Consider the following 22,703-nt stretch of genomic DNA (forward strand, 5'->3'; position numbering starts at 1 on the left):
AGCCCAGCTGGGGCCGGGAGGAGGGAAAGAGCCAGAAAGTAGAGCCTCCTCACCTGAATAGCAAATGCATGCTTGTAACACGAGGCAAGTTATGGGAACATGAGATGTCTACAGGGTATACCCAGTGTGCTCATTTTCAGGAGTCAGGAAAGACATCAGCATTCTTGTACAATAAATAACACAACATTACCAAAATAAAAGTTACTTCAGTGTTTGACTGTGAGGATCATGTATTGCATCAGTATTAATTTTCACTAATATTTTTAAAAGGTTATTTTTAAAAAGGCACAGCTACTCAACAGAACAAAATAAGGATGGGAACGAGCTTAAAAGCAGATCATGCTAACGTACCTAAGTTTTTGACACAACTTACAAAGACAGTGGGCAGATACCAGAAAGCAGTTAATGAACTGGAAATTCATGTTTACTTACCCCACAGCTTTTTGGGTGGCTGTGGCCTAATGTTCCAAGAAATAATCTTCTCAAGAAAATGCAACACTATTAACTACTTAATACGGTTGACTTGTTCTTAGACATTAACTGCCTTACTTGACTTACTGAGCAGTCTCCAAAGCTGTTCTAAGTCTGACTTGTTCCTTGTGGCATGAGTAGCAAAATTTCCTGTGACTGTGGTGGATTAAAGATAGATAGGCCTTGCAATAGCAACATATAGTCGATGAGTGTGTACATATATATACACACCCCCCATTCCAATAGTTTCACTGAGCAGCATCCATGCACACTAACTCTTGATTTGTAAATCGTATACGCAGTTTGCATCTGTGTTTACTTACTGTGCAACAAACAAGTTTCACCTTGGTTGTATCAGTCCTTAATGTATAATAAAGCTTTTATATCTGTCACTCTTCTCCATTAAAAACAAGTTTCGAAGGGGTTTGTGCAATCATACATCTTACATGTAATACTACAGAATACTGTATATTTTAATCCAAACTTGCTATTACAGTTCCACAGAGTATTAAAATTTCTTTTGGCACCTGTACAATATAGGGCATATATGTGTATGAACTTTTTCTTCCCTCCTTCACTGTCATTACAAAAAAAGGATGGGTGCTGGTTCCTCCTCCTGATATCTCTCTGGAAAAGAGATGGTCTGAGATTTTTTGCACACCACCTCCCCCAAATTGCTACATAGCAACGGGGATCTCGGAAGCCAAAAATCACAAGATTTTCCACAGCTGCAATGCCCCCAAAGTCTCCTCCACCCCTTCAGGAACAAGAATGTTACATTTTTTCTTTTTTTATTCTTTTTTTTTTTTTTTTTAAACAACAGAAAACAATTTGTCTATGATTAAATTATTCTGAGTCTTCCTCTGTGTGTCACATTTACAAAAAATATTATGGTCTTTAATTGAAATATGTAGTTTGAAAACTCAATCAGTAAATTCAGACAAAATGCCACTGCCTCTTCTATAGCATCAGACTGAAAACATTTTTCCTTGATCATCCTGAAACTAAATAAGAAACTGAAGTCAACTGGGAGCTTACCATCTGGCTTCCAGAGAGAGGAGTCTCAGAACAGCGTGACTCAGAAGCTCTACACATGGACCAGTGTCTCACATACGCACTGCTAGAAGACAGCATTTTGGTGCTGTGTTGGTACATGCTATGTTGCTGCCAGCTGAAGTTTTTGGAGAAAGTAAAACCAGTGGCATATTATAATAATGCCATCCCAGCCATGTCCTGTTCTAGCTGATGTCAGTGCTCACTTCCCTGCCCCATCTCCCAGCTTTTGGAATCTCAGGCTTTAGCACCAAACCATGCTCACAGGCCACAATCACCCCAGTGAATTCCTTTCTGCTCAGTCACTGCCCTCTTTGTACAGCTGCACATAAACAGCAGTTAAAAGTCGCTCTTCCTTCCCCCCCTTCTACTGACCCTTTTGTTTCATGGTAAAATTAAGGTATTTGTTTTCTCACCGAACTGATACCGCTGAGACATTAACCTGAGAGTTTAAGGCCAAAGTCTGACCCCAGCAGTACCCCTGGCTGATGACTTTTTGACAGAGGGTTTTATTGGAAAATGACTTCTCTGTGGGGTCTGACTACTCTTGGAGCCTCCAATTACCTTTTTGCAACCACAATTCAAGGATGGCTGTTGCCATCAGCAGACTAAGGGCACATTGACTCTGCAGTTCACCAATTTAGCTGGTGAAAGCAGTTTAATGTCTTGTTAGCCCAGACTCTCCACATATTGCCTCCCAGTATCATATGGCTCTATTTTCCACAAAGACTCAGAGGTCTTAATGAGAGAATGGCTACAGCATCTCCTCAGATCTTATCACCTGGCATACAAGTGTGTATTCAGTAGCACAACCACTAGATAATTGCTGTCACTCACTCCTTTGGGCACCTGAGGATTTATTTGCCTTTGCTATTTCACTAATGCATCCAAAATTGCTGGAGGGGAGAAAAAAAAAACCCCACCACCTCAGTAGTCTTAAGCTGAATTGTACAATTTTTCTTTGTTATCTACACAAGGGGACCAAATGCTTGCTATCATGCCTTCTGGAAGACCTAGTCTCTGACTGGATTTTAATGCTACCTGTTCCTTCTGTCATGATTTCCCTTTCTGTAGACACACAGTCCTCCCACAAAAGATTCTGGATTCAGGTGTACCAGCAAATATCAAGAGAAGAAAAAAAAAATTATTTTAACCTTATTTTTAGCTGCAGGTTTTGCTTCTTTTTATCTATGCAGAATAGAAAATGAAGAGGATGGCAACATTCCTGAATTAATTATTTAGTATTTAAACTGACAAGTCAACAAGACAACACTGAAGGATGAAAGGATAAATCAATATATTTTTGCAAGTACTAAAGATGAAGAAATCATTATAGTATTTGTAGAATTTCCAGGGAATAAAACTGCTCCTGTTAAAACACCATTTAGTTACTACTCCATTGTAACTGAAGAGTATCACTTACAACAAATCCACTCTGTCTGCATCTACCAAATCAATTTCCAATTAAATCACTAGCACTTTCAAATGACTGAAAAGATCTCATTCCCAACAACAAATGTTTATATTTGTATATATGTGTATATATATGTATGTATATATATGTATATATGTATATATAAACAGTTCAATGTTTTAATTATAAGCAGGAAGATACTACACTCTAAAAGAAAATACTTATAGCTCATATTTTTAGTTACACCCTAATAAACAGTGACTTATCTTTGAAAAACATGCACAATAGCAATACCGCCAGTAATCACGAAGCATGGCAAAAAGAGGAGATGCAAAACTATTACAGTTTTGAATCTTTCCTTCAATTTACTATAAAACTTTGTTAACTGTAATGTTATTCTCATCATAAAAGACTTACTTTTCAGCAACTAATTTTATTGAAATAACATTACCAAAGGAAACTTTTACATAATAAAACGATAGTAAACGTCTTAAAGAGTTTATTGTACTGCACGGAAATATTATTTGGATTAAGAACTACCTGTCTACCAGTAAGACTTTTGCTTTGATTCTTCATTAAGATCATAATACATTTCTATACCTTTTAACACACTAGATATGTTAAACTTGCATCATAACCTATTTTCCCAGACTGCTAAGGCTTTCAGGTTCGGGGTTTGGGGTTTTTTTTGTGGTTTTTTTTCCTGTTCTGCAACAGTATACACACAAGATAGCTCTGTTTTTTCCATTAAAAATACTAAATCATTGAACAAGCTTAATGAAATCAGAATAATCAAAATCTGGTAATTTGTTTTCAGTCTGTAGTCCGCGGCTTTTAGAAGATGAAGAAAAAGTAACTTCCTGTTACCTGGTTAATTAATAGCAACGCAGCTCATGCAAATACTCCTAAATGGCCCCTAAGCTGAAAGCCAGCGAGGACTGCCGGACTGCCAGCCTCACGCCTGGCCCACCCCACAAGCTCTACCGGCTGCTCAGCCGCTGCAGCGCGCCATTTGCACGAACTTTGCCAAAATAACCCATCGAGGGGAGGAGGTTCATGCGCATAACAATCCTCAATGTCACCAAATAAGTATTTATGACAGCCTTCCTAGCCCTGCAATAACCTTTGCTGCTTAGCCTGCGATTGGTTTTACCGATCCTGTTAAGACCGTGCCCTGCGTATGTCCTAGAGAAGGATGAACTGTAACTGCAGTACAACAACTTCAGTGGGGTTTTTTTTAATCCTTTTCATGCATTCTAAAATTTTACCTCAATATGCCTTTTTTAAGGTTCTTGGGTATTGAACTCTGATCTACAAACACCATTTTTTACTGCCTGAACAGTCCGGTAAAAAAAGCTCTTTAAAAATAGTTTTAATACAGTGTACCAGCTCTCATACACAGATGACAGAATGAATTTTTTTAAATTATATTATTTTAGAAAGAGCAAAACTATCCTTCCCAAATACGTAAAGAAACTGAGACAATCTCAATAAATAGATTATTTTTTGTTGGCTTAGAGATTTAATTAAAAAATAAAAACATCCATGCCCCAACATGCCTATTTCATTAACTTAATGATACACTATCTATGGAAACACTCTTACTTGCCCCAAAACTTTTTTTTTCATTTGCTTAGCACACATTCGTAAGGCCTCTGGATGCAAACCAATTTAATTCCAATGTGACGCACTAACACACTCCAGCAATAATAAGGAATATTATATTCTACACATTAAACTATATTATTTTTTTCTCAATAAACTATTGAACGACTACAGTTTTGTTGGGTGTATTTGTCCTCATCTCATCAATTGCTAATGGATTGTGAGTAAGAATACAACAGGTCAGGCAGATTACAGAAATTGGCATGGACCTTGGTTTATTACTGTTGTTTTTAACAGAGAGCATCAAACTATACTTTTTTTATGCCAACAGCTTCATCTAGTTGAGTAAAAATATGCAGCAATTCTGCAAAAATTGAAAGATTGATTTGTGAAATAAGCACATTAGCTAAATCATCCCCATGAATCACATCTGAATTTAAAGTAATTTTGAAAAACTACAGTTGAGTGTCTCTTGTTTTTTTCTTTGACGTGGAGATTGTCATGTAGTCACATGCCTGTGGCAGTTCAGGCTAAAGAAAAACACTCTTTATTGTAACAGGCATGATAAAACAGCAAAAGCTGCAACACAGCAGATAACTGTGGCCAAGATTGGTTTTTCAGCAGTATGTACCAAAAAGCACCTTTGTGCTGACACCACAGAACTTTATTAGTGTAATGCACTGCTCAGAATTGTAACATTTAACTGCTCAGATGCCAAAAATAAGACACACAGTCAACTGCTCATTTCTTAACATGGGCACCAGAATGGCCACTGGTTTCAAATTAACCTATTTTTGAGATATTTGCTTTGGTCCTCCCAACTGGTACAACTGGGACGTGCCCTCCTGTATGCATAGCATTGTTTCAACTGGGACGAGCAAGGCAGTACAAGATAATCACTGCTGTGTTGTACCAGGGTGGTGCCCCGTGATAAAGAGTTCATTTGCCAAAGTCCCACTTGCAGAATTTCAAGGTATACTGTTAGGTTTATCTGGGATTTTCCCAATTTGGTGGCTTCAAGAATATCTACATTCATGTTGAATTAAAGAGTTGCATAATCTGTCCTTGGACTGTGTTCAGATGTAGAGCTCAGGTGACGATTTCTATACAGGTCACTGTATCGGGGGGACTACCTGAACAAGGAGAGCCCTAGGAAACGCAGTCCTGCAGCGCTGAACAGCTGTGGCTTTGGGAGGCGGCATATGCAGTGAAGAGCTGAAAAGCTTTTATTGCTCACTCAGGGAGAAGCAGGAATGCTCCCCCCCCACACCAGCATCCCCATTTCACGTGAGCTGTCAACTCCTCTCACTGGTGACAGCGGTTGGAGGAGCTTGTTTGGGGGGCCAGGAGGAGCTCCGCAGTGGGGGAGGTTCTAATGTAAAAATTGCTTTCTGTGTTTATTTTAATTTTACAGAGTGCTGAGTAAACAGAGTAAAAGCTCCAGGACTTCAGCAGCTTCCTGTTTACCTCGGCAGCACTGACTCAGAGCAGTGGGGGAAAGGCTCAGGGAGTGCTGTTCACTCACCTACAGTGCAGCTGACACCTGGGTGGTAAGACACATGTGGCTCAATACACAAATTCCTTTTTATTAGCTTTCATGTTTTTCTATTCATGCAAGAAATCAGATTTTACTTCAGACGCTGTGGTAGATAGACTATTTGATACATTGATGAAACCTTTAATTTAACTCTTTGAAAGAATCCAACCTTAATATTTATTTTGGTGCATGCAAATACAAATGCTTCCTTGTTTAGTTATTACATAAATACAAACAAGAATTCCTTTGAGCATTCCATCTCAGGAACTAGTTACACATCTTTCCAGCGGACCAAACTGCAAGGTCACATCAACTCCCAAAAAGTTGCTATTAATCAAAAAGCAGCAGGAAGCAAAATCTTGGGAAAAGCAGTATACATCAGACCCAACAAATCTCATGCACTGTGTAGGAGACTCAAACAGATACTACTTCACTTTCTCAGCTGGACATTCATCTCCGGCCTGATCTGCAAAGTGCTTACTATCTGCTTCCAGCATAAGGGTTGAGGAGGGCTACACAACTACACTGTAGCTTAGGAGCGCATGCTTTCCAGAGCTCACAGGAGTCCCATCAGAACGCACATTCCCCTGCCAGCCTGACAGTCCAATTCCTCCCCTCATCCTACAGCAAGGGTGTTAAGACCCAATACACAAAACTTTGCAGACTACCCCAGGTTTTCAGTTATGCATGTAAGCACCAAACCTGAACATCCAGGGGCAAAGAGATCTTTCTTCTGCAAAGTACGTGGTGACAGCAGTAGTCGTCTAAGCTACTCAAAACAAAGATACAAAAGTGGGAACTTAGTGAATGGATAATGAAAGGGCCTAACACTCAGGGGACAATTTCATGCACAGGTTCATTCATCCTTTGTCAGGGTTGGGTTTTTACTTTAATCAATAATTACACTATGCCAGGGCAAGCAGGTCCCATTGAGTGTGCACAACAGAGAGATAGTCTCATAAACAGATTATCCTCCACATGCACATTATGAATAAAGCTAATATTTGCCACTGCACTAATTTTTCTACAACATTTTTGATTATTCAGTCCAGGGAAGCTTTGAGAAGAAAGTACATTAAAAATACAACATGTAATACTTTGGTTGTATAGAACAACTGGCTTATTTTCATGAATATATTAGTTTTACTTCACTGGCTTGTATTACAGCATCCTTCCTAGTCAATATGACATGAATGCTATTCTTCGAACATTTTTCTGAATAACCCAGCCTGCTTAAGATTTCATAAGGCTGTCATATCTTCTTCCTGTCAGATCCCATGCTTCAAGTTGTTTACTCTAATTTGTATTAAGTTTGTATCCTGGCTTTGTAGATTTTCCTATTTCCGTAATAATTCATAAGGCACCCAACAAAATAAAACTAAAAATTAATACACATGATGTCCACTGGCTAAGTAGCTCACTGCATTCTGCCAGTGAAGCTGACGCCCCAAAAAGGTGGAAGCATAGAAATGCATTGGGAATATGAAGAGTTCATTCTACTCTAGTGGAACACCACAGTTATTAGTTGAATTATGTAAGGGAAGTGTCTGGCCCAACATTTTTTAATATAAACTTCAACACCTAGGATACTGGGTCTTTATGGGCATTATGTAGGCTGCACCAATGTATGTGTATGATCCCTGCATCTGCAGTATCTTTGTTTTATTACCTATGGGCAGAAGGTCACTTAATAGGTAAAGTGATGGTTCCTATTAGTCTACAAAAGACAGGTTGTAGCACAGAAACAGCTATTTTCTCCTCAATTTTTAATATGTTAGAGTGTTTAATGTTAATATCTAGCATCCAAATTACTACTGGAGCAAGAAAACTAACTGAAAACTAATTCAGGCATCTAGCTATCTTCGTAACTATAGGCTTTTAGCAGATGTGTGAACAAGTGAGTTCGTTTGCAAACTAGCATTCTTCATACATTTGCTATAAGTGACTGGTACTATCAGGATATGTATTAGATTCAGTCTCACAGATGTATTGGCATAACTATGCTTTGAGCAGAGATGCCAGGCAAAAGAAGCTCTGAATGCACTCCAGTAGGCTTAAATCGCTGCTGTTTCACAAAACCTGTAATTTTTATCATCGATTTTGCAGAACTATGCAAGAGACCAAATTTACATGTCTATTACACCTTGTAATTCAGTATCAGCATCATAAATACACACAGGTTTCAAACTATTTCTGTTAAAGGGAAACCAAGTGAAAAGCTAAGCATCAGCTTTGAATGAAAACTGCTGCATACAAGTTACCCTAACTTTATTTAAAAGAATCTCTGTAGTGGTACAATGTGATGCTGCATTTTCTTTCCCCTTTAATTTTCCATTTCTATGTCTGACCCTGGCTTTCTGTCAGAAAATTATTAACATTTTCTCTGTTGAACACACCTCATTTAACTAAAGGTCTTTTTCATTTGAACACTCAAGTATAGTGAAAAGATGCAAAGCATCCAAAAATTGAAGCCCAATCCAAAATTGTGTTGATGCAAATCTGTATTCAGCATTCTACATTAGGTTCCCTTCATCACCATCATCTGTATCCCTATGAACTTGTAGATCTCATTTAAGTCTTCAAAGAACTTCTGTTAGATAACTTTAAACATGATTAATCCAGCTACTTGCTTATATTCCTTAACAGTAAAACAGTTTAGCATCTTATCTCCAAAACAGAAGGCTAGCTAGCTTTTATCATCTTAAGCAAAATGCTAAACTTCATAATGAAAACTCAAAACAGATTAAATCCAAGCTAAATCACAAGGTTTCAAAATTGAGGGGCAGGGTCAAGAAAAAAAAACTTAAGTCTCAGATACTAAACTGTGGCTGAAGACTTTGGCTTGCAGGGATTCAACGCAAAACCACATTCAACTCAAATGCTTGTGATGTACCTTGCTTTCAACTTCTGGGCTCGTTCAAACTCTGAGGTCTGAGTCAAACCCACATAAACTAAAAAAAAAAGTTTTAAATGTCAACTAAAACCAGCTGAATGACTTTTCATCTAAGCATAGCACTCTGATTCAGAGAAGACAGCTGTTGGGTGAATCCCATTTCTTTCCCCCCACCACTGAACAACCTGGACACAAACCAGATGCTCAGATTATCAATATCCTTTAACTTTTAGCCACTGCAATTCATTATACTGTTGAAGCCCTTAGAGGCCACTTTACCTTTTTCTACACTCCATATTAAAGCCAAGATTTGTGGTCCTTTAAAAATAAAGATCTGGCTCAAAACCCAACATGCACTCAAGTAGCTTTCCTCTAAGCTTACATGTCAGCTTGCTAAGCAACGTATTCCTTATGACCCTGTTGGGACCACAGGAGCAGCTCATGGTCTTTCAACCATGCTATAAATGCTGCCTTTGACTCAATCTTGCTGAAAACAAATACCATTTAAAGTGGTGTGCTAAAAACATGACCCAAATGCAATACCAGTAGCTATACGTTTAGCCTGTACCAGGTCAGTAAGAGTGTATTCTGCCACACACCCCTCAGCTGTGCACCGTCTTCAGGAGTGTGCAGATGGACAGAGATATTCAGTGAATAGGTACCCATTAGAGTTCAACCTAGTGTTATTTCCAATTACTCCACACAGGGTTGTCATGAACTTTGACAAACCCTTCCAATATATTTCTCCTTCCAGAGCAGCTTCTTTGCCTTCCTCACACCTGACCTAGAACCACTGAGGCACCTGTAAGTCAGAACCAGAAGGAAACAAATGAAGAGTCAGGAGCATTCCAAGAGCAATACCAAAAAACAACTTCTTAAGAAAGTTAAGAAAGAAATATTGACACTTTCTACAGACTTCCTTGGTGCCGCCTAAGGGTTCAAAATGCTGTATTACCCTTTGGATAATCTAAAACCTGCAGGTTCATTTTCAGGCCTTTCACTGCAGTTGCTGGAAGACACAAAGAGCTTTATTCCATTTTCACACTGTCCAAGATCAATCTCTAATTCTGCTACTACACAGCTGCCTGGTTTTGTCCCTTTTTCCTGTTAGCAATACTCATTGCTGTCTCAGCTGACCGTTGGGTTTCTGAAGCAGCAGATGTCCGTAGCTCAGCTGGTTCTTGAGAATGGTTCAGAACAGGCAGCTCCAATTCCTGGCTAAGCAGCAGGCCACACTTTCAACCTTCTGCTACTTCAAAAAGATAGATATGTGCAGCAACAAAGACACTGCCGTTGTCTGCAGACCACAACTATTGCCCTTTCTTTACTGCTGCGTATTTGGTATTTTCCTGAAATTTCATGACAATATGATTATGTGAGATTCTTAGACAACTAAGAATTTAAGTCAATGCCTTAAACTTTTGGAGCACTGACCTATGATGTTTGAATACACATGAGAAGATGCCAAGGCACTGATGAAGTACATGCTTCTACATTTATGAGACTATTTTCATAAAAATCTATTTTCTTCCTTTGAAAAAAAGATTTAGATATGAACCATAGAATCATTTAGGTTGGAAAAGACCTTTAGGATCATCCAGTCCAACCATTAACCTAACACTACCAAGTCCACCACTAAACCAATTAAGGGTAGAGTAGCAATTTCATGTTTCCTGGCTTGGTGGCTGGATTATTTCTAATGAAAGTAAAACTAGGAATCATTAAGATTGGAAAGGACCTCTAAGATCATCAGTCCAACCATCAACCCAACACCACCATGCCTACTAAACCATGTCCCAAAGTGCCACATCTACCCATTCGTTGAACACTTCCAGGGATGGTGACTCCACCACCTCTCTGGGCAGCCTCTTCCAATGCTTGACTACCCTTTCCGTGAAGAAGTTTTTCCTAATTTCCAACCTAAACCTCCCCTGGCGCAGCTTGAGCCCATTTCCTCTTGTCCTATCACTAACTACTTGGGAGAAGAGACCAACACCCACCTCACTACAACCTCCTTTCAGGTAGTTGTAGAGAGCGACAAGGTCTCAGCCTCCTCTTCTCCAGACTAAACAACCCCAGTTCCCTCAGCTGCTCCTCATAAGGCCTGTGCTCCAGACCCTTCACCAGCTTTGTTGCCCTTCTCTGGACACGCTCCAGCACCTCAATGTCTTTCTTGTATTGAGGGGCCCAAAACTGGACACAGTATTCCAGGTGTGGCCTCACCAGTGTCGAGTACAGGGGCACAATCACCTCCCTGCTCCTGCTGGCCACACTATTCCTGATACAAGCCAGGATGCTGTTGGCCGCCTTGGCTGCCTGGGCACACTGCAGGCTCATGTTCAGCCGGCTGTCAGCCAGCACCCCCAGGTCCTTTTCGGCCAGGCAGCTTTCCAGCCACTCTTCCCCAAGCCGGTAGCGTTGCATGGGGTTGTTGTGACTCAAGTGCAGGACCTGGCACTTGGCCTTGTTGAACCTCATACAGTTGGCCTCGGCCCATTGGTCCAGCCTGTCCAGGTCCCTCTGCAGGGCCATCCTACCCTCCAGCAGATCGACACTCCCACCCAGTTTGGTGTCATCTGCAAACTTACTGAGGGCGCACTCAATCCCCTCATCCAGACCATTGATGAAGATATTAAACAAGGCTGGCCCCAAAACAGAGCCCTGGGGAACACTGCTCGTGACCGGCCACCAACTGGACTTAACTCCATTCACCACTACTCTCTGGGCTCAGACACCCAACCAGTTTTTTTACCCAGCGAAGAGTACACCCATCCAAGCCATGAGCTGCCAGCTTCCTAAGGAGAATGCTATGGGACACAGTGTCAAAGGCTTTGCTGAAGTCCAGGTAGATGACGTCCATAGCCTTTCCTTCATCCGCCAGGCGGGTCACCAGGTCATAGAAGGAGATCAGGTTGGTCAAGCAGGACCTGACTTTCATGAACCCATGCTGGCTGGGCCTGATCCCCTGGTTGGCCTGCGCATGCCTGTTGAGTTCACTCAATATGAACTGTTCCATAATCTTTCCTGGCACTGAGGTCAGGCTGACAGTCCTGTAGTTCCCCGGATCCTTCTTCCAGCCCTTTTCTTAGATGGGCATCACATTGGCAAGCCTCCAGTCATCAGGGACCTCCCCTGTTAACCAGGACTGCTGACAGATGATTGAAAGTGGCTTGGCAAGCTCCTCTGCCAGCTCCCTCAGTACTCTCAGGTGGATCCCATCTGGCCCCATAGACTTGTGAGCATCCAGGTGGCATAGCAGGTCGTTAACTGCTTCCTCCTGGATTACGGGGACTTCATTCTGCTCCCCATCCCTGTCTTCCAGCTCAGGGGGCTGAAAACCCTGGGGATAACTGGTCTGGCTACTAAAGACAGAGGCAAAGGCGGCATTAAGTACCTCAGCCTTTTCCTCATCCTTGGTGACAATGTTCCCCCCCCATATCCAGGAAAGGATGGAGATTCTCCCTGGCTCTCTTTTTATTGTTGATGTACTTGTAAAAACATTTTTTTTATTACTTCTTACAGACGTGGCCAGATGGAGTTCTAGCTGTGCTTTTGCTTTTCTAATTTCTAATTTCCTCCCTGTGTGACCTAACAAGATCCCTGTGCTCTTCATGAGTACAGGCAAGTTCTTTCAAGCGATTTCAGGTGAGACTTTTTTCCTCTATGTAATCCCAGGCAATTCTTTGTGATCAGTGTCAGTTACTGGATTTGTTAATTATTTACAGAAAATTAAGCTATTCCTCAATACTACCACCAACCATCACTTTAGCAGAGTCTGAAGAAGTCAGTGCTCAGAAAGTTTCTTAAGGACAAACATCACTGTAACCTCTATGAATGAACCTAATAACGCACTCCAGCACAGATCATTTTGTAGTCAAGCTGCTTGTACTTGGCCATACCATCCATACAAACCTGAAGATAAAGAAAAGGGCCCTTACAAAAAAGAAAAAGCCAAACTGGGAACAAACTTAAAGTGCGTTGGAACATTCTTCTGTGGAGGTAATAAAAAAAAAATCAAGGAATGGGAAAGATTTGGGCAGCCCTCATAATGCAATGCTGAGGCTCAGCATAGTACCAGTCTTTATGTAAACATAGTGAAGATTTTGCCAAGATATTTGCGTCTAAATGTTGTTGTTAACCAGAGGATAATTGTGAAAAAAGGAATGTGGTAAGTCTTTTTTTAGTCAGTTGCTTGAGGCTCTTCGGTGCCATAAACAAAGTTTAGCATGAATTATTAGACATCTAAAATACTGAAATTCATTGAGACTTTAAAAAACAAAATTCTCCTAATTATGAATACATAATTAAAAGAGACCAAAGAACCATGAAATATCCAGGTACTTGTAATAACTTGCCAACCTATTCTGCTAGTTTTATTTATGCCTAGTTAGGTTTTGTTGAAAAGAAACCCACTCTCGCCTTGCTTCTGCAAAAAGTATCTAGGCTAATTATGAATGTTTGTCCCTGCAGGACTGTAAGGAAAGACAATTCTGAGGTAGCCTATCCATTTTTATAGATAGCATTCTTTTTTAAAGTTTAAAGAAAAGGAGGATATAAGCCACACATCTTAAGTTTTCCTCCTTGTTTGCACATTTCAGATTTCTGAAGACTAGCTGAAACCTTAAGTTACAGATTTCATCTAATCCGCCACACTGAAATGAAGGACATTTGTTTCATTGCATACGGAACTGAGGCTTCAAACATCCTCCAAGGTAACCTTTCACAAACATACACAAAAGAATATCAGCAAAACTAAGTCCAAAAAGACCAAATCCAAGGAGACCAGACTTACTCATTACACAAACAGATTTTTTTTTTTTTTTAAAACAAGCAAGGTATAAAGGCTGACAGCAACTGAACAAACAGGCCAGTCTGCTAATTTTGCTATTGAGAATACATTTTTTAGTATTTCAGAGTCAGTCCATTGTTAATACACCCTCTTAACAAAAACTACTAGAATCACCTATGTTAATTAAGGAAAGCCTCAGGGTTTTTTCTTCATGTTTTTCAAAATAAAAAAGAGCACACTAGTAGAAACTGTTCTTTAATAGAATTTGTAAATTGTTTATATTATAAGCAATACAAAATGCCTCTCCTGTAGGTCATATTGCATTTAAATGCAAAAACATGCATCTAAAAGCCTGTGTGCACTAGAATGCCTCATCTAGTTAAGTTTCTAAATATGTAGACGAATAATCCACTTCACAGTTTCCTATTAAATCTTGAAGTTTTACATGCAGTACCATAAAATCTCATTCTATCATTTCAGATGTCTATTGATTTCAATTTGATTTAGTGAAAAACTGTTAGGTTTCAAAACATAACATTTCCTCACATTACTGTAGCATTTAGAAGTAGCTATAGACCAGGAGTGAAGTTAGGCCAGAGTACGCAGTTCACAAGCATGTTATCTCCTACTACTTCTCATGCTACTGGGTATAGTACTGGAGTTCATAAGGGGTAGGCTATTCACCTCCATCAAGGTCACTTGAGGGCAATATGCTATCCTGTTACATGACTTAAAGCAGTGATGGAAAAGGGGATAAAGGCACAAGGCATGGAATGCTTTAGCCATTTCAGCAAATGAGGTGGGATTTGAAGTTATAAGGTTGGTCATTTAGTGATGTAGGCTTGGGATTCACACTCCCACTTCTCAAAACCCCCAGCTGATGCCATTACATGCTTTGGTTTATTTGAAGTGTAGTAACTGAGCAAAGCTTGTTTTCTACAAGGTTCCTTTAACATGCACAGTTCTATGTATCATCTAGTGAAGCAACAGTGGAAAAAATACATCACACATCAGGCATGTGATCTTTAACCATTCCAGCCCTCTGCCTGTGCCTTTTTCTTTCCAGCCCTCTGCCTGTGCCTTTTTCTTTCCCCTAGAAAATGTTCATCTGAACAACCGTATGAAAAAGTATGTTGTGCAGCTAAGCATGCAACATCCACTTAACAAAGGCACCTCTTAAAACCTGTAGATTAAAGAATTAGATATGCAGATGTGCTTCTGCATACTCTCTGTGCAATGTCTGACTGCCAGAATCATTTTGTTTCTACCGAAACACAGTAAGAAAGAACAGGAGGCAGCCTGCAGCTATCTTGCTCCTGTCAAATCTCAATGTTTAGCAAGGGTTGATTTACATAGTGTTTGCGCATAGGAGAGCATCAGGTAAAGCCCAAGTTTCTAAGGAGAGCAAGAATAGTAATTTAGTCATTGATGAGTCAGCAATGGCCCACTGGTTCAGCAGAAGGGCTATCAAAAGGGACAAAACCTTTCAAATAAAGCATCAAAGAGGTTTCGGTACTTGTAGTGATTAAAGGTGCCGGCAACCATTTTGCAAGAACAGGTTTGGTTGGGTTTTTTTTTTCCCCCCCACTCTGGAGTCCAGTTCTAAAGTACTTGTATTGCTTTTAGGTAGTGTTGTCAGCAGCTTTGAAAATACACTCTGCATTTTAAATCATACAGTAATAGCTAGCATGACAGAAGGGCCTTCCTGTATCTTTTAACACATACTTGTTGTCTGGGGCATACAGGCAGTATCTAACACCAACTATTCTATAGATTCCTATTAGAGATTTATCCTCAGTGGTGTTTTGCCAATTTAGTGCTAATGCACAAATTGCGTAGTGTATATATTTCATTGCATTCTTAATTCTCCAACACCCCACGGCAGTAACTGTAAGGAGTAACATGAAGATAAAAATTAATTTTTAATAATCTACTATAAAGTCATATGTTTCATATACAGGCATTTAAGTAATAACATGAGTTACTCATATAACCAGGTTCATGAATGGAGATAACATTTGTACATCCATTTTCACCTCCATCACCTTATTGCAAAGTACAAAGTAGAACTTCTTTGCCTTTATACAAAGTGTTTCATTCCACATTTCCCTTTAGTATGTGTTACAATAGAAATCTGCACTTTAAAAGGGACCAGAAGAACGTTCCAATGTTTATGCACACCATTTAAGAACCATTGTCTGGGAAAGGTTAAACCTGTTTAGAACTACTAGTAAAGGCATAACTTATATATCACATTACATACTATTACAGATAACAGTTAAAGGACAGACCCCAAAATCACACTGAAAGTCTGTAATGAAGTGGATGGAGCATGCCCTTTGGGATTTGCAGCTGAAGACAGAGGACCTCTGTAAAGGCTTGCTGAAAGTTAAAGACACAGAAGGGAAAGCTTGGGGAAGGCAACTGCAGAAGCCAAGAGTCAGGCTGAGTATTTCAAAGTCACGTGGCTGATCAATGGAAATGAAGACAAGCACGGGTTTCCTATACAAGGTTGGAATCAGAGATGTGTTAGACTGAACCAGTTCCATCAGCAATATTGAAGGTTTATAAACAAATGGAAAGAGTACAAAGGTAGAACTGAAGGAGCAGAACTTCACATCAAAATGGGAAGCAGCTTGCCCTGATCTGACTACGCTCCCACCATCTTGCCAATCCAGACCATTCCCTCAGAGTTATTCCCCTTATTCTCTCTCTCATTTGAGAAAGCAGGATCTGTCACTCCGCCTATTACAGACCAAGTCATACTTCCATCACAGAGGGCTCAACGTAGTTTGGATACACTGTCAGTCAAAACCAGCAGAGGATCCCAACCCTCTCACACACTACAGATTATTTAGGCTCCTAGGAGAGCTCCACAACACAAAGACCACAGCAGCTGTTGGGAATATGCCCCTTAGATATATTCCCCAGTACTTCCTTATTAGAATAGCACCTGAACAAAACAACATCCACACAGTAATCATGGAGGCTCTGCACAGCTTTGGTACTTCAGTGAGGTTTTGCACACTGTCATACTAGAAACTGGAAGGCAGGAACAGAAATAAAGGGGAAAATAGTATGTTTTATTACAGCTACAGCAGCAAATGGGTAGAATGACAGAAAGTACTCCCCCACCTGCCAGTTCTAATACTTAGATGTCCTGACTTAAAAAAAAAAACTTTTAAAAAATGAGTAGTTTTATTTCTTGAGTATATTCCAAAGTCTTCAAAAATACCAAGAATGAAAAATAAGTGACTAGGCATCTCATTGAGATATCATGCCAAAAAAAACAGTAAGTGGGTTCATTTAAATGAGGTAGACTTCTACCCGCCTCAGGAGTTTCAACTGGTCAAGAATAATTGCAAAACAAGCCCTAAAAGGACACATTTAGCTGCAGAACATAAAAAACATTCTTCATTGTTCACTGTATCCTGTTACCAGCTCGAACATAATTTTAGCTACCAAATTGGTGCTTTTTTGTTTTGGCAATCAGATGATATTAACTTCCCCTTTGTTATTTCCTTTCCTGTTTGTACACCTGCACTCTCAATGAGCAAACAGCAACAGGATTAATATTTTACAGATATAGAGTAGTAGCCTAACTATAAAGAGCAGAATGTCAAAATACCTTCAATACCTGTGGGGAAAAAAAAACCAAACTAAAACACAATAACCTTGACTTCTAACTTTAAGATCCAGTTGTAGTTCTCAGGTAAAATAATTTTGAAATGAAAATTCCTAAAATTAATACTGTCTGCTTCAGATGTAAAATTCACAACCGTGGCTACCTCACAACAGGTAGTTAACATCCTAATTACTGACTCTCCAGCTACACATTTTTGAAGTGCAGACTAGGAAGAACTCCCCAGAGTCTTAAGTGCATTCTAGAACAGTAGAAAATTACCACTGGTATTTTTGACTAAAGTCTCTTTTCCCCCATACTAAGTTATGAGCTATTTGACTACTCTTGAGTATCAGAGATCCAGTACAAACCACAACAGGCAGGTTACAATCAAACTGATGGGAGCAGTTGAGCTTGCTTTGTCTCTTCAGTCCCAGGCTGGACTCTAGCCACACTCATCACAAAACAAAATCCTACTATTTAGCAGCAGGATAAGCCTGCTAACTGCTTGCTCAATTTTAAATGTATTTTGGTCTGAGAACAGACCCATGTAGTGGACAAGTCAAGTGAAAAAGTTACCTAATGGCCTCAGGTGCAAAAATGCCTCACCCTGTATCATTAAGAAATTATCTGAACAAAAGAAAACCTGATTTCAGTAGGTGAGCACTCTCGAGGTGTGTCAGACTAAATAGCTATTCATGACTAATTCATTAACTGTGGTAACAACACGCTTCTCTATTACAAACTACTACCTTCAGAACAGATTCATCAGAACATCCTTAATGATGGCAAAAGGCTTATGAAGTATCTGCCTATACACTAAGGGTACAGGCTGTACTGTCAATACAGCCCAAATATACTTGCTTCAGCACTTGTCATCTTTCACACAGTTAAGACTGTTTTCAGAATAAACAGCTCAAATTCCTTTCCACAAAAGCAACTTTCAGGACTGGAAAAAAGTTGTTTATAAACTTACCCTATGTCATTGAAACGGGGATTTTGACTTTTCTATTGTGTTCTGCTCTTCTGGGTGGGTTTCAGACATTCCTTTCTTATCCAGAATTGGAATTTTTTAGTTCTGTTAAGACTGTATCCATAATGGATTAATTTTGGGCAGTCTGACACATGCAGCTGAACTTTATTTAGTCTGAGTTTAAGTACAGATTGCAATACTTAAGAACAAGAAGAGGTCAAGCTCAGGACTCCTAAACTAAAGATCAAAATCTGCTGTCACAGAATTATTTGTATTTTTACTGGTGAATTAATTGCATGGGAGCAGGTAAGGCAGCTAGCTATTTCAGCAGGAAGTAGGAGTACTTTCTAGCGATTACAATGCTTTTCTGAAATACATTGTATTTGCTTCTTTCTCAATATAGCTTTATTAGTGACTGTCTGAGAAACGAGGTTTAGGGCTTGGGGTTCCTGCCACCACCCCCAAATATGTACTGGGAAGACAGAATACAACATGAGCCCATCCAAGTACAGGTCTCAAATAAAAAAAAGCAAGGAGCAAGTTAGGAGGTGCAAGTGACATTGATGTTCTAATTATTCTTTCCTCTTCCACTACCAGCAATTAAAGGCTGAGTGTTCATTTCACTAAAAGTACTTTGTAACCTCCACTAATTCTAATTCTTTATAATTTAAAATACACCACTACTAACATATAGACCAATGGAAGCTCTGCTGTAGAACAAGGACTTTTAACTATGTAAAGACAAGCTTTTAGTATTATGAAGATACAGGCCCACTTATCTTAATCCATTCCATTAGTGCCACCTAACTGCTTAACACCACTATAACTCCATGTAGAAAACTGCACTGTACACAGCTACAAAAAAAGTAGACCCAATGTGACCCTGTCAAGATTAACCCATCACTTGAGGAAGGTTGGATTGTCCAGAAACACTGTATCACCCCTCTTTCAGCAAAGAAGGATGTTCATTTTGTTTAGAACAATACCAAATATGGGAATAAGTAGCCACTGTTCTTCTGTTTCCTCTCAAGTGTTCCTAGAATGAACCAAGAATAAAAACACAACGTAAACTACAGGAAGAAACCACTGCTGGTCATGAACTTATTCTGCATATTGAGATCAGATCTCTGTGGACTGGGTGTGCTGGTATTTCAGGCATTAAGAGCCCTGGAACCAGAATTCCTATTTACCACTAGAAAAGCTTTAAAAAGTAGTACTTATGGGAACAGCTATAAGACTTCTGGAGAAGTCAGCTGGGTAACTGACACTAGGAACGGGTAAGCTAAGTATTCCTTTCAATATTAAAACTGCCAGTTAACAACAGTACTATCTACATGAAATAATTAATCCATTCTCTACTACTGTGTGCCACTACGTAGCCTCACAAGAGGTTCACACGCTTCGTTAAACATATTCCTGAGACTGAGGCCAAAGTCAGTGGAGACTGTAGTAAATTCTGTAGAGAATACATGTTCCATGTGTTTGAAGGCAGCTTTAAGCTAGACCAGATTAATCTCCATTACTGTATGTACTTTACAACAGAACCCATTTCAGTTGTATCAAATGTAAATGTTGTTAACCACATGGCATCATATATGCTGATTTCATTGTTATTCAAAGGAAGTATAAAACTGGGCAAATTCTTATTTTCCCCAGTACACTGGCTCTAGTCCTTCGCTGCCATACAGATATACGTCATTACATAGTGCTGTAAGACAAGAGTGACAGTTAGAGACAAATATTTAAGCTGCTTAAGAAACCAGACTTAGTTGCCAGAAACAGGTACTCAACATGTATCTGGAGTCCACATATTGGAAACTCAGGCACTGTCAAGTCCTCTTTCACTTGATTAGGCACACTTCTAATCCGACTTGCTCTGCTGAAGAGACCTGTCCCTATCCTCTCATCTGAAAGTGATCATGCCTTGAACTCTGTGGTTGCAACCCAACACGGAGACAAAAAACAAGTGAAACACAGCAAAACAGCAAAAGCAGTGGCCTCTCCTACAATGAAGTCATTCGCCCTTCCCCCACACACAACTCTGCTTTAAATGGAGCTCAAGTTTTTGCTCATTGAAGGCCAAATCTGAAATCAGACCTCCACAGACATAAGCAGGGTCATACCAGGACCTCCATTTGTTACAAACAACATTCAAGTTCACTTTTTCCCCCACATCAAGCCTAATTCATCTTTAAAAACCCACAACAAATAGCAGTCTGTAGAAGTACTGCAACTCCAACTTTAAGAGCAAAGGCTATTTGCTGATAGTCTATTCCAGAACCAAGGATCACCAACAGAACGGGCTCTGAAACATTGTTCCTGCAGGGACTTTGTCTCCCACCATTGGTAAGTAGAATGTGACACTGGCCAAATATGAACCTTGGAGGAACTGCCGAGTCCCATACTTAGCTGGAAGAAAAGTGTTCTTCCTCACACAAGCACTGTGTGCTAATGCCACCCCTTACTTGCACAACTAGCAAATGTGGGCTTTAAGCATCTGTAATTAGGAACTCTTGGCTACCCCAGGAAGAAGCAGGAAGAGGTGTTTTGCAAAGCCAACAGCCACTGCGGAGCAAGTAAACAGCTAACAGTTTGGATACAGTTCAGGACAGATTTATGCATTTTTAGCTCTTTTGCCATAGACATCTCAGCAGGTTTAAGCTGCTACTGTGTAGCAGTAGGCCTATACTTCCCCTTCTGCCAGGGCCAATCAATTGCAAAAAGTCACCTTACTCCAGTCTATTCAAGTTTTGCAGGTTACACAAAGAACAGCCAGGATACACTCAAAAACATCCGAATTGCCCTACCCCAAGAAGTTATTTTGACTTTTCCACTGCAAAGACCAGAATGTTTTTGTAGGAATCTTTGGTTTGCTGAATCTAGCAATTATTGACCAATATAGTAGTTCCCAGCATATATTTAAAGTTGAGGGGAAGCACTGAAAAAGGTTTTGGAGACTACCAACAATACAGCATCAAGTCCTGGAAACGTGACTGTGCATAAGGCACAGTTTTTAAGTGGAGAAAAAAAAATCTAGCTGAAGTAATTCTGTTCTTAGTGGGACTACTGTATTTTGATTGGTAAAGTCAAGTATTTGTTTTCATGGATTAAAGCAATTCAGGAACTAATCAAGTTTACACAAGAACAGTGTCAGCAGGACATTATATGGTATAGAAGCTATATGTAATTGTCATGGTTTAACCCCAGCCGACAACTAAGCACCACACAGTCTCTCCCGCAGTGGGATGGGGGAGAGAATCAGAAGGGTAAAAGCAAGAAAACTCATGGGTTGAGATAGAGACAGTTTAATAGGCAAAGCAAAAGCCACACACACAAGCAAAGCAAAACAAGGAATTCATTCACTGCTTCCCATCGGCACGCAGGTGTTCGGCCATCTCCAGGAAAGCAGGGCTCCATCACACATAGTGGTTACCTGGGAAGACAAACGCCATCACTCTGAACATCCCCCCCTTCCTCCTTCTTTCCCCAGCCTTCTACACTGAGCATGATGCCATACGGTGTGGAATATCCCTTTGGTCAGTGTGGGTCAGCTGTCCCGGCTGTGTCCCCTCCCAGCTTCTTGTGCACCCCCAGCCTGCTCGCTGGTGGGGTGGGGTGAGAAGCAGAAAAGGCCTTGACTCTGTGTAAGCACTGCTCAGCCGTCACTAAAACATTCCTGTATTACCTACAGTGTTTCCAGCACAAATCCAAAACATAGCCCCTTACTAGCTACTGTGAAGAAAATTAACTGTACTGCAGCCAAAACCAGCACAGTAATAAAATCACGCTTTGTAATACATCAGTTTCCACAGTATCCAAATTTTTAATTCAAATTATGGTAGGAAAGATATCAGAAGTTTCCTGACAGGAGTACTGTGTCAGTCTAACTTGCTTCCATAAAAACTGTACTATCAAGAATCAACAAAAATTATAGAACTAAATATGATACAAGAGTCTAATACAATGATGGATTCCCATGACTAATTAGTTTTTTTTCCTTAGATGATCACATCCTATCACTAGTTCCTTCAAAAACACAATCTGTATTTAGATAGCAATTGGTAAGTGCCAATACCAAGACAGCATAAATAATTACGCAAAATCTGTTTCATTGGCCCTACCAGAAGATACTGTAGAATTATTCATTAATTCAGACTATGTAGACAGCTAGTACCTCTTGTGCTCAGAAAGCAAGGACAGGTGGTTCTGCAGCTTGATATCCTTTCTGAAATGAATCTCACCAAATTTGAAATCCCCCATTTAAGTATATCTGTACTATGACTGTTTTCAATTACTGTTACAAATATTTTTGCACATTTCCCTTTCTTTAGGTACATACTGAATAC

At 39.9% G+C, this 22,703-nt stretch overlaps 1 protein-coding gene across 1 annotated transcript in view; it reads right to left on the reverse strand.

Moving 5' to 3' along the window:
• MYO1E (myosin IE) overlaps positions 1-22,703 on the reverse strand; it is a 97,048-nt gene that overhangs the window by 65,606 nt on the left and 8,739 nt on the right. The window contains 1 exon segment of the mRNA XM_075714178.1: positions 3,878-3,899. Within this exon segment, the coding sequence (XP_075570293.1) occupies positions 3,878-3,899 (22 nt within the window).

The sequence above is a fragment of the Pelecanus crispus genome, chromosome 7, assembly GCF_030463565.1.
Source record: "Pelecanus crispus isolate bPelCri1 chromosome 7, bPelCri1.pri, whole genome shotgun sequence".
Classification (NCBI taxonomy): Eukaryota; Metazoa; Chordata; class Aves; order Pelecaniformes; family Pelecanidae; genus Pelecanus; species Pelecanus crispus.